Source organism: Bidens hawaiensis, unplaced genomic scaffold (assembly GCF_021521415.1).
Source record: "Bidens hawaiensis isolate Kalapana, Puna unplaced genomic scaffold, B.hawaiensis_p1.1 tig00004269_1, whole genome shotgun sequence".
NCBI lineage: Eukaryota > Viridiplantae > Streptophyta > Magnoliopsida > Asterales > Asteraceae > Bidens > Bidens hawaiensis.
Window position 1 is genome coordinate 1,168,778 of NW_027491256.1, and position 13,805 is coordinate 1,182,582.

Genomic DNA, 13,805 nt, shown 5'->3' on the forward strand with positions numbered 1-13,805 from the left:
TAAGCACCTAGGATAAACACAATGTAGTATAACTAGATTAGTATAAAACCAATAATCATAACGATAATCACGAGAGCAGAAACTTTACACGATGGCACAATGTCATACCTTAACAGGCAGAGCTTTTGGATTCGTGCATATTTCTTTCGATCGGATAGGGTATCGCTACGATAACTTGGGTATTATACTTATAATATACTTATATGTGTGTGTATTCAGATAGAAAGAAAGTTTTGAGCGAATTCTGAATGTCCAATTCCCTTTCTATTTATAGCAAGTTTCGGATCCCATCGCGATACGCGATGGCCGCGTAACCTCCACGTCGCGGTACGCGATGGAAGGATTTTTATTTTATTTTCGAAGTGCAAAGTGCGCCATCAAAGCGCCACATTGCGCCCATCGCACTTCGCTCGAGCCCGTGCGCGTTCGGGTGCTTCGCATCCTCCGCTAGGACCACTGGGTGTAATATGTCTTATAATAACATTAACATAGAAATTTCATTTCTTATAAAGAGCTCACTAGTTTGTTAATCTAGCGATGTGGGACAAGAGTTTACAAACATATTTATACTATGGTGGTTCCTTCTCCATTTCTTTCCTTCACCAATGTGGGTTGAAATTTCCTTCACTTATCTCTTTATTTTCATTTTATGGTTTGTTATATTTTGTGTGAGTGAGAAGAGTGTATTTGGGGTATATATATATATAGAGAGAGAGAGAGAAAGAGAGTTCCATCACTCAAACCCAATAAACGCGTGATGGCCATCACGCAACCATACCCCATCACGCTTGACAAAGGACCGCCGATGGTGTTGGGAGGCATATCACGCGTGATGGGAGGCATATCACGCAGTGTCCCGCCCCCTCTTAACAAAAAATGATAACACTGTTGTACTTGTATGAAAGTAACAAGAATAACGTTATATCTTATTCGGTTACATTCATAAGTAGTTCGTATTTGTGATCGTACGCTAACACAACACGCTCGAATTTAATTAGTTCGCACGAGCTTAGGATTGCCAGTCAAACAAACGAACCACTTGTTATCTCCAATGACAGGATCAACAAGCCTTCTCTTCAACCCCTCCCTCATCGACTTCTCACAACCGCCATCATTTGGTGTCGAGGCGGTCTTGAATGGCGGCAATGGTGTTTCCGGACTCGCCATATCAGCTTCCACAATGTGGTTCACCATTTCCAACACTTGGCTCATTCTCGGCCTCATTCTTGGTTGTTTAAGCAGGCACTTGTTAGCAACCGCGGCTAGCTTTTGTGCAGACTTTAGAGAATAGTTTCCCTCAAGCCGAGGGTCTAAAATCTGTTGAAATTTTCTTAAGTCGCTAGAGATGTGCGGTCTAACCCAGTCCAATAACTTTTGCTCGTGTTTGGGCCGGTTGGGATCCAATGGCTTCCTGCCCGTTATAAGTTCGAATAAGAACACTCCATAACTCCAAACATCGCTCTTGTATGTGAGGCGTCCGGTTTGGATGTATTCTGGAGCTGCATATCCAACTGTTCCAACCACCTGTGTGGATCAAGAAATATATAAAAAATATTATGAGAATATCGAAGTGTAAGGGTATAATCGTCATTTAAAAAAAATTAACCAGTCGAGTAACGTACTGCTGTTGAGACATGGCTTAGCCCGTCTGACGGGCCAAGCCTAGCCAACCCAAAATCTGAAAGCTTCGCGTTCCAGTTCTCGTCTAACAGAATGTTTGAAGATTTGAAATCTCTAAAGATTATCTGATCATCATAACACAATGTTTTAACTTTTAACCAATAAATCCTATAATTAAAAAGTCAAAGTAGTTTGACTTTTTTCATAAGGGTACCTGAAATTCCATTTCTTCATGGAGGTAAGCTAAACCTCGAGCTGCATCTTGTGCGATTCTCAGCCGTGTTGACCAAGGAATAGGTGTTCGAACCCTGCTAGACAAATGATCTTGCACACTCCGGTTTGGCATATATTCATACACGAGAAGACGTTGAATCCCTCGTTCATCATCTTCAGCACAATATCCCACCAGTTTGACCAGGTTCGGGTGGTCAACGAACCCGAGAACATTCACTTCTGTAATCCATTCCTTGTGGCCCTAAGATTCATTAATAAATGGCAACAAAATGATCACATGTGACAGAAAAACAACATAGTCTGACACAAACATACATATAGTTTAAGGTTGTTAACTAACTAACTAGCTAACCTGCAGCCCTCTTTTGCCAAGTTGTTTAATAGCTACATCAATCTTTTTACTTGAACCATCTGCGGTTCTAAGAACCGCACGATACACGCATCCAAAACCACCTTCCCCAATCACGAGGGCGCAGCTAAAGTTTCTTGTGGCTGATTTCAGCTCAGCAAAGGTGAACTCTCTTAAATTATTATTATTACTGTTACTATTACGACTCCGTCTTTGACTTAAACTTGCGAAAGAAGTCCTGGCAGAGGACTCGGTGCTAACATCCGAGTTGTCATGTGAAGTAAACTCAGTGCTCGATTTCTTTTGATCGTCTTGACCGTTGGATATGCAAGGAGAAGAATGGGCCGGGGTTGACTTTGCGGTCCTCGTGTCATTGTTCCTGTCTCCATGGGAGGATGAAGAGAAGGAGAAACATCTCATGGCCTTCATTGCCTGAAAAATAACCATTGGTTTAGCATGATTCAATAGCCATAAATATTAAATTTAATAAGAATCATATATGTGATCATAGATGGCAGTTTAGGCACATTACTTATGTTAATAGTTTGTTCTGGTTATCATTTATTTACAATATATATTATGATTTTTCTTAATCATAAAACACAACAATAACTCAGTAGAGCACATGTTTAATATCCTCTTCATATTTGACTTTTGAATGTTCATGGCTTCCATCTCACAGAGGCTTTTAGTTGTCAATGAATCATGCCAATAAAAGTATGAATATTTTATATATAAACAATCTAACAAGGAAAAACAATTTGATTATATTTATACTATTTTATTTAACATATAATTTAGCTTTTCTTTAACAACTCATAATATTTATTTTTCAAAATCTAAATACACGCGGTTTTCTTTATTTATTTTGGTCTATATCTAGTAATCTAGATATAAGTATTTTTGAAATCCGAATTAGATCCAAATTAACATATCTACAAGACCAACAAATAGTACAATTCAATCTTCAACAAAACTTACATTAGAATATAAACAAATAGATAAATAAATATACAAAATCGTATACTTGAATATTTAAGAAATTAAAATTATAAGTTATCAAAGAAAAACTAAATTATATATTGAATAAAATATTAAGAAAAAAAGTACGTGATTATTTATCTGTTTAGTTTGCACTCCCTCAAAGCAAATTCGGTGAATTCACTTTTTTGAGCCGGTGAATTGCCTACTATCTTCTCTTTTTTTTTCTAACTAAAACCTGGATCATTTTGCTGGAAAGTTATACATCTTGATCACTAGACAAAGCTGGTGGTTATTGAATTACCATCGCAAATAGTTTTGAAAATCACCTATAATTGCTTTATTTTTGGGCTTCCAAAACAACCTACTAACTAAATAAATCTTTTATTTTAAATACCATATATATATAATATTTGTTAATCATAAATTATTAAAATATCAACAATAACATACTAGAGCACATGTTGAGTATTCTCTTTATATTGGCTTTTGAAAGTATCATGGCTTCCATCTTACGAGGCTTGGTTGTCAATGAGTCATGCCATTAAAAGCATGAGCTTTATATCTTTTAATATATGCTTGACTCTATACATATGACACTTTATAAATCAAAAACTAAAAAAGCAATAATAACTTGAAAGAAGTTCACATTAAATATATATGAAGAATGAATCGATAATGAAATCAAAACTTAAGTCACAGCAAATATGTTGTAAGATCAAGAAAAGCTAATTAAAACAAAGAGCCCACATGTTGTAGACAGCAAAATTAACATTGAACTAAGTGTTTGATTAATTCATAATAATTAAGAAAAGAATTAAAGATTAAGAAAAGGATGAAATACCATATGATGATCAATAATGTGAGTCGAAGATTGGTACGAAATCGAAGTACTAGAAAGCTACAAGCACGCGCATATTGAAGTGGATCCGAACGAAAAGCTGAATAAAATGAGAGAGTTATTAATAAGAAGATGAGATGAATATGAATATGAATTTGAAGGGAGTTGTATAAAAATGGAAACGTGACAGCTAGAACTTAGCTCACCAAACTTATGTCCTGTTGCCTAGCTAATGTAAGTTACAATTTACAAAAATGATGGAGGAGTGTATATATGGTGATGAGGCTAAGTGGGGAAGGAAGGAGAGAAAGTCTTTGAAAGGGAGATTAAAATTGAACACAATGTGACAAATGTTAGGGGTGTTTGGTGGCTTCTTATTAATTTTTGTTTGATTTGTTTAATATAAGTAATCATCAAAATAACAAAGACAAACAGGTCCTTTTCAAGTACGGATGTAGATAGATCGGAGTACGAATTACAAGTGGGATTGGGATGATATAGTACTAGACTACTAGTTGAATAGATTTTCTTGAACGACACTAGGTGAATACCGAATAGAATAGATGATGCTCGAATTTATTAATTACATTTGTTTTACTCGAAACCAAATATAATGAATAACATGTTAAAATTAGTGAAATTATAGAATTTGTAGAAATTTATTTGACTAATTGATGTGTTAGATCGCTCTTTTCTGATGTGAGCATAAGATCAGGTTTTGGATAACGGCAGTGTTAATAGATATTCTTTAATCACATAACATCCTAAAATGGACATACCCGCTGCCCGTGAACCCGATGGATAATGAGTAACGAGTAGGTTGTTCACGAGCTGAGTCAAGCTCTAGCTCAGCTCAAATATTAAATCAAGTTAAAATCTGGACCACTTAAGCTCCACTGGGTGGGTTTAAAATAACATTACCTCATCTCGTTTTAGATCGGTTAGATTTTTAGAATTTAGAATAAAGAAAAGTTTTTTTATAATGAGTTGGGCTATAAAAATATATAGAATTGTAGTTAATATAAGTGATCCAACCTTAGTTCGGCTTATTTCAAGCAAACTTTAACCCACAAACTGTTTGGAGAGTTCTAGTAACATGTATTGGATGGGAAATGATACTAAGGCTTTCGGGTGTGGTTGCACGAAATAATCAGGTATGGACATGGAGTGAGACATGGTTTTATAATCACGTATGAATTTGAGACTACCGACACTCAATATTATATCTAATCTAATACAGTAATGCTCATTTTCAGTTATGTTTTACATGTTTAGTTGTTTATCTTGTATCTAAGTTATTCACTTAAAATAGGTGTAATATATACAACTTTTAAGTGTTACACGTATTTAGAATATGAGTCACTACTCACTGTTACATCATATCCCTTGTTTCCCACGTGATGGGCCTGAGACGGTCTAACGTGGATCGATTTGCGTGTCCAAAACAACACGTTTTGAAACAATCATATCCCTTGTTTAGTAGCACTATTAAATAACTTAGTAACTTGTTTGTAACATATGGAGATACAATTTAGCATAATTAAAACTAATTAATTCCACATCAACAACCAATTTTCGATTGCATATAATCAATATTTTTTAATATATTCATTAAATAATTACACTTGTAGGAGACTTTATGCACGTACTTGTCCTTTGATGGGTACCTCATGTTGAAATTTAGCCCCCAACAAGCAACGCGTCTAAACATGTAGCACCCACGTTTGGGTTTTTTTAATGATTGATCATGGGGCCATCAACCATAAAGATTCTTGGTTAACTTGAACCCTTATCTATATTCCAAGTGTCTACTGTTGTAACATGTAAACAAATATAGTCAAGCCTAAGTACCTATATTGTTGACTTCACATATATTTGATGGTGTGACATATCGAGTTTAGGAGTTTGGCTCTTTTTTCAAATTACTTGTGTGTTGTGATATGATTCGAGTTATTGTCTTAAATCAATAATCTACTTGATTTATGACGGTTGGTTAGAGGTGCACAAATCGGTTTTTTTGAAAAAACCGGTTCGGTTATTAACCGGACCGGTTTTTTTTGGTCCGGAAAAAAACCGGTTCGGTTAATAACCGGACCGGTTATTAACCGGTTTTTGTTTCTGAAAACCCTAACCGGTCTAACCGGTTAGGACCGGTTTAGAAACCGGTTAATAAACCGGTTTTTTTATTAACCGGTTTTTTAATAACCGGTTAACCGGTTTTTTTTTTTTTTTTTTTTTTTTTTTTTTTGGGTTTAGGGTTTGGGGTTTAGGGTTTAGTTTAGGGTTTAGGGTTTAGGGTTTCGTTGTTAGGATTCTTTGCTTGGAAGATTAAAAACACATAACTTTCATTTATAGCTTTTACATTAAAAATACAAACATTAAATCGTTATCGCATATTCGTAACTCAAAAATACAAACATTAAAGAATGCTTAGACACGATTACATTAACAACTTGCTGTTTCTTACTCATTATTTGCCTCCATGTTTGCTGTTTCTTTAACTAATTTTCTTCGCTACCCGATCCCGAGCTATTCCTTAGGTAATCGTCGTACGCGGCTTCTTCATCGGTCATTGGTTGAGTGTGTCCTTGATTGACCTCGTCTTCATACAAGGCCGCCTCATAGTCCATTTCCCCCTCGAGTGAGCGTTGACGTTGTGCCCTATCTAAAGAGTCCAAGTAATCCTTGTAGCAAATCGACATCTCTACAGCTGGTGGAGTGAGTCGAGTCCTCCTAATCGATATAACCCTGCCAGAAACAGAAAAAGCAGACTCCGAAGCTACCGTGGAAGCTTGGACCGTTAGTAAATCTTTGGCCATGGCGGCGAGGATCGGAAACTCATCCTCCTTACCTCTCCACCAAGCCAGCAAATCAAGACTTCTAAATTCATCCGGAGTCATGTGTTTCACAAAGTTGGTACCACCATACCTTCCAAGTTCACTGCTTGGGGTGTTTACCTTTTGACGTTTACCGGCGTCTTCCCAAATCATGTAGTACATCCCCATTTCAAGGTCGGTTTGGGATTGGGATTGGGATTGGGCAACAGCTCTTAACGAGTCATGAATTTGGGAAGATGACCCGTATTTTGTAAGGTAAACATCATACATGTTTGCCAAGGTGGTGTTGAAAGCATTCTTTAAAGTTTGGTTATAATAGGGGTTTTGATCATCGTTTAACTCTAGCTCATCACAAATTTTTTCTATTAAAGCTTCAACACCACCAACATTGATGCAAGGGTTTAACGCAGCAGCACAGGTCAAAACAGCGGGTAGTTCTTGAAAATATTTTCTAAATTTTTCTTTCATTTTTACACCCATATCAAAATAAGGTGCACCCCTACAATGAATTTCACTCAACTTTGTGCACATGACAGCAATTTTTGGTAAAGCAATGGGGCTTGTTGGATAGTAAACCCCGGATAAACTAGTTGTGCAAGATTTAAAAATTTGAAGGACCTCCGTAACGATCTCAATCAATAACCAGTTTCTAGGATCGTACGGTGCACATTTACCCCTATTTAACAAAATTTGATGAAACGCAATTAATGATTCTTTTTGTTGGATGGCTTTCTCAAACATTTCATAAGTCGAGTTCCATCTTGTTGGACAATCCCAATTTGGCCCCAACCATTGACAATTAGCTTCTACACAAAATTTTTTGTATCTTGAAAATGTTGTATTGTTGCTAAAAACATCTCGTAACATTCTTTTAAAATTGTTTCTTTGCGTTTCGATCACGTTTAACCCATCTTGCACGGCCAAGTTGATAATATGTGCAATGCATCGGCTATGAAAAAACGCTCCATCACAAATAGGTTTATACTTTAATTTTAAATGGCCAACCGCGGCCGTATTATTGGATGCGTTATCAAACGAAATTGAAAAGATTTTATCTTCAATCTTGTATTGTCGAATGACTTTATCCAAGAGTTTAAAAATATTTCTACCCGTGTGCGGGTAATCAAACAATTGAAACGCAACGGTTCGTTTCATCATTTGCCACGACTCGGGGTCAACTCAATGAGCCGTCACACAAATGTATGAGTCGGGCGAACCATTAGGTACCGACCACACATCCGTTGTTAAGTTTACACCAGTTTGTAAGTTTGAAAAGTATGAAATTAGTTCGGATTTAGCGTTTTTCCATGATTTAAGACAGTCTCTTCTAAGGGTCGAACGACTTACGTGTTGGTAGCGTGGTTGAACATACTTTTGCATCATCTCCGTGAATTGAGGGTTGTCGAAGTGGTTGAAAGGAAGTGTTTGTTGAATCACAAAGTTTGAAAACTGTTGACGTACCGCTTCAAGGTCGTACGTAAACACCGTTCCTTGATTCGTCATCTCCGGCTGCGAACTACTTCCCGATTCGTCCTTCAAGGCCTTGCAAAAGGGCCTTTGTACATGCGCTTTTAAAGTGGAGTTTGCATCTTTGCCATAAAACTTCAAACAATGTTTGCATCGAGCTTTTTGGCTACCGTTAGACATTTCGCATAGGTCGAAATGTTGCCAAACATCTTGGTTTCGTTTCGTGGGGATGACCCGAACGACCGTTTCTCCAGTGTTCGAGGCACCCATGTTGACCGATGAAGCAGCACTTTGGGAGGCCATGATAATCGACTACGAATTAAGAGTGGTATACTCGAGTATGAAATAAACGACTACGAAATAAGAGCGTATGGAGTGGTAATGTGGTATAATTGAGCGTGAGATAACAAAATAATCGCGTATGAAATAAACGTTTAGAGCGTTTGGAGTTGTATAATCGAGTGTGATCTAACCAATACCCAACCTAAACTATATATAGATGTTTGTGGGGGTAAAATGGTAAAAAAAAGAAAAAAAAACGATCAAAAAATAAAAAAAACGGCTATATAGCCGTTTTCCAACGGTAAAAAACCGGTTTTAACCGGTTAACCGGTTATAAAAAAACCGGTTAACCGGTTTTTTTATAACGGTAATAAACCGGTTTATAAAAAAACCGGTTAACCGGTTTTTTTATAACCGGTTATAAAAAAAACCGGTTTTTTTTATAACCGGTTTCAAAACCGGTTTTGCCTCTAAAACTTAAAACCGATATACAAACCGGCGGTTTGTAAACCGGTCAAACCGGTTTTTAAAAAACCGGTTTTTTTAAAAACCGGTTTCCGGTTTAAACCGCCAAACCGGTTCGGGAACCGGTTTTTTTGAACACCTCTACGGTTGGTTGGTTTACGTTACATGTTTAGATATAGTGTTTGATTGATACCTTTAAGATGTATAGATTAGGTTTTACAATGGCTTCTTCTCATTGTGGCTTTAAAAATATTTTCTGAGTTTGTAATGCAACTACGAAAGGGTATTTAAGCCTAAATCACAAACCATAACGAAAAATGTGTATATGTTTGGACTCCGATTCTTTAAAGTTTAAAAATTAGCAACGTATGACTAGTTTAATAGTTCATTAATTGCAGGGAGATGGTAAATGAACATGGAATCGATGAGTAAATTGGAGCATTAAGGACGGGTAACCAAATTAATATTTGGGTATAAGGTCCGGTATTTGATTAGTTTTTAAGAAAATTATAATGAGTATGATATTAGATGATATTTGACTTATTACCTTAATAATACAAACTCGTTTACTCAAATCATAACATTTTTTATTTATCTTTTTCTTTGTTATTGGGTAATAAAATAGGTTACTAATGTACTAACTTTTATTTGTTCTATACTTTTAATTATTTAGGAAGTAGAGTTATAAATTGAAAAGGTATGAGATTTACTTTGGAAATCCTAATAGATATTTTTAATACTCTTTTAAAGGAGCCTTGATGATGATTATTTTATAGGTGGCTCCCTTTTATAGGTGGCTCCCTCTCATGTAGGGCATGCATAGTGTGTATATCCCTATACATGATAAGACACAGACACAAAACATGTATATATGTATATATACGGCACAAAAATTTATCGTGTGCTTATATTCCAAACCCGAACACGAACCTGTTAATACCAGGTATACACGATACGACACGATTGGAGCTAACGTGGGATCCGCTCAAGGGACTACCAGTTTAGGTAAATATTTAATGTGTTCCCCGACTGGAGAAGTCATTTTTGGAGGAGAAACTATGCGTTTTAGGATTTGCGTGCTCCTTGGTTAGAACCTCTAAGGGGGTCTAAATGGGTTGGAATTGAGTCGGTTGAAAATAGACATACAACCTTGGCAAGAACGTCGTTCCGCGAAATATATGACTCGTGCTCCTTTAGGTTCTTTAAATTATGTGGGTGGATCGGAGTAGCTGCGAAGAGTTGTTTAGAAACACAATAACATTGTTCGGTGGTCAGTGGCGCCGCTGCAACTGAGAGAACGATGGACTTCCAGAGAATCGGAGATGTGAAGAGGTAGATCGGAGAATCAAACGGTTGTGACTATCGGAGATATGGAAGGAAACCATCGGACTACTGGAGAGGGAGTATCGGAGAAGGGTTTTTGCGTCGTCTGCTTGATGTTGGATTGGAATGATGTGCACCGTGTTTAACTGTTTGGTATAAAAATTTAGGGTTAACTATTTAGGGTATATAACATCGTATATTATTATATATTTTTATTTATAAAAAATCTAATAATGTACTAAAGGGTACTTAACAGTGAACGAGTATTTTACCTGTTTAGATACGAATGTTAGCAGGACCCGACCTGAGTCGCAGTATTTTACCTGTTTAGATACGAATGTTAGCAGGACCCGACCTGAGTCGCACTGAAGAAAAAATAGTTGTTAGCAATAGACTAGCGAACCGGGTATTTGGATACCTTATTTTCGGATATTGAAAAAACCATATTTTCGGGTTTTTTCAGGCTTTTTTTCGGGTATTTTTTTGGCTATAAAATAGGTTTTTTACGGGTTGTACTTTTTAAGGGTGTTTTTTAGGTATTTTTCGGATATAGATTGTGTATTTGAAAACATGTTTCGAGTATTAGAAAAACTCGGTTCCGGGTATTACTGGGTACAATCGGGTCCAGTTCGGGTACGGGTTTTGGTATCGAAATGCATACCCTATTCGTACCCTACGGGTAGGGTCGAGTACAGGCTCGGGTATTAAAAACCCGGGTTAACAAAATCCGGTTCCAGTTTTTTTTTTTCGAGTTTTTTGTGCACATCTAATTAGTAGAAGAGAGAGAAACTGTAATGATACAAGTTTAAAAAGTACGGAGTATTATTTAGTTAAACAGAAGAAGGAAATGTGATGATTTTTAGTGTAATTATATAAATAACGATGCGGGGCATGCTAGGAATGCTTATTTAAATAAGAGATTTTACAAATATTTCCTTTCTAACTTCCCTTATTACACACATAATTTCCAATGTCAAACACTTAATTACATATTTATACTCCTATGCATTTACCATATTACTCTTTTCAATTTACAATACAATGTCGCTTCCATATTCATTGACATATCGAACAACGAACATAGCGAACACAAATCGTCGGTCCCATTCATGACGTCACGCTTCCTCTAGCGATCGCCCGACTTCCTCCGGCAAACATAGCGGTCGTTCCTTTGTCAATTTTTTGGTAAGTTCACTTTCTGGCATGTGATTAATTAGATTTTCGTTTAAATAACTTAATTAGGTTGAAACCACGAAACACGAATCCATATATTGGGTTGTTGATCTTTCTGTTTGAACGATTCATTACAAAACCGGGGAAAGCAAAATACAAAAGGATTAACATGCATCCATCCATCCATCCATCTGAATGTTTTCATTTAGTATCTAATAATTTAGTATTTATATGTAACATATAGATTAACTTGTAAGACCATCCGTACTCCAAGCTTTATAATGGCGTTATGGTGTATAACGCCGGAGGCAAACCCCCACCCCCCGGGCATTATGCCATTTTTTTGTGCGTTTTGGATATAACGCAGGTGGAAGGAAAAAAATAATAAAGTTGAGGCATTATGGAGGCTTTATGACTACACTCTATTTTTGTATAAAACCATAACTCTGACTGGACGCCAAGTGTCGCATAATGCCTGAAGGTGAGGCTTTATGACTACTCATGATCTAAAAAACATCTGAATATGCATTTGTAGCTTAATACTTTTTTATACTTTGATATAAAAAGAATTAAAATTTAAATTTTATTAATAATAACGCAATACGTGAAATTACATGTGATGACGTCACCTTATAAACTATGTAAAAAGTATATTTGCTAGCTATTAAAAAAAGCGATTTCAGTTGAATTGATTTGCTTCGATATGGTCGTCTTTATACTGACTCGGTTTGAGTTTAAATTGAGGATATATATAATTGTTGCTATTAAGAATGAGATATATATAAATAGTTCGTTAATTAGTTCATTAAGATGAAATATGTAATATATATGGTTTAGGATAGGACATGTGTGATTGACTTTTAAAGGTTTAGTAAATATATAATAAGAAAACTTAAAAATATGTAAATACCCCTTAAAATAATAAGTCATTTTAGTTATTCAACTTACGTCTGACCATATCTTATATTATGTGACTACCAAAACAGATGAATTGTTTCAATACGATATATAAATACTCAAAAAGTTGGTGAGAACTGAGAACTCCCGCTTTCTTCTAGAAGTTCTTTAAATTGAATGAAAATTAAAAAAATGGAAAGCATGTTCAAATTAGTAAAGAAAGTCTACCTTGGCTAGTTGCATTCCATATCTTATTAAGTTTTCTATGTTTTTGTTTTCAAATATAGTACAAAAGACAACAATTTTATTTATAAAGAGGATTTGATCCAGTGGTAATAAGGTGCTCTGATAAACATGTTTGTACACAAATGATAAGCGTTTAGTACATATGTAAACAAAATGTATAAATTTAGAGATACAAAAGTAGAATTGGACAGTGTATGATTTTACCGTTTTAGAAAATTAAATAATTTCATATGAATTTATATTTTATATTTTTTTCCTATACTAGATAAATGTAACAATCATCCTTCCAAAAGTTTTAAAAATCATATGAATATATAAACTTATCTAATACTTAAAAGGAGTTAAATACAAAATGTAGATAGGATGATTCAGTACCAAATCCAATATTGATTTCATTAATAACCCTGGAAGATATGGTAAGTTTGGTTTGGTCTTCAGGGTGTAAACAAGCCAAGACGCTCGTGAGATATATATACGAGATTTACTTGCTAAAAACTTGAATCTATCCGAGCTTAAAAGAGCTCGATCCCAAGCTTAAGCTTTTTATTATGGCTCGTGGAGTTCACATATCGGGCTAGAGCTAACTTGTGGGCCTAAATGAGCATCTTACTTATATAATATATTAAATATATGTTTATATAACAATTATAACGTATAAAATTACGATAAAAATAATCAAGTAATATATATTATACTATATAAAATAAAATTAAAATGTATTATTATAAACTATAAAAATATATAAATAAAATAGTTATACAATTAATAAATAATATGTGAGCCAAGCTCGGGCTCAACTCAGCTCGTCTACACCCTAATTCTTCACCAAAAGCATGTCTTATAGCATCAATCAAGATAATGTTTGTTTTGTTGAGCAGGGTTTGTTACAACAAAGGTGGCATGTTGTGGACAAGGACCATACAACAGGATCGGGCTATGCACTGCGTTATCAAACTTGTGTCCCAATAGAGATATATATGCGTTTTGGGATGCTTTCCATCCATCAGAGAAAGCGAACAGGATCATTGTTCGACAAATTCTAACAGGCTCAACCGACTACATGTCACCGATGAATCTTAGCACCATCATG

The 13,805-nt window shown here is 35.5% G+C and overlaps 1 protein-coding gene across 1 annotated transcript; it reads right to left on the reverse strand.

Annotated features, from left to right (window-relative positions):
* Window positions 1-922: 922 nt before the first annotated feature.
* LOC143625950 (serine/threonine-protein kinase PCRK1-like) lies at window positions 923-2,864 on the reverse strand. Its single transcript, XM_077096161.1, has 4 exons — window positions 2,207-2,864; window positions 1,835-2,095; window positions 1,623-1,745; window positions 923-1,524 (listed from the first exon to the last, which is right to left on the reverse strand). The coding sequence occupies exons 1-4, from the start codon at window positions 2,648-2,650 to the stop codon at window positions 991-993; spliced, it is 1,362 nt and encodes a 453-aa protein (XP_076952276.1). The 5' UTR covers window positions 2,651-2,864; the 3' UTR covers window positions 923-990.
* Window positions 2,865-13,805: the final 10,941 nt, after the last annotated feature.

Coding starts and splice junctions, on each gene's coding strand:
- LOC143625950 (XM_077096161.1), bottom strand. CDS start 2,650: ATGGTTATTTTTCAGGCAATGAAGGCCATGAGATGTTTCTCCTTCTCT. Junction 1,746..1,834: donor ATGAAGAAATGGAATTTCAG/GTACCCTTATGA, acceptor TATGATGATCAG/ATAATCTTTAGAGATTTCAA. Junction 1,525..1,622: donor TAAGCCATGTCTCAACAGCA/GTACGTTACTCG, acceptor TGATCCACACAG/GTGGTTGGAACAGTTGGATA.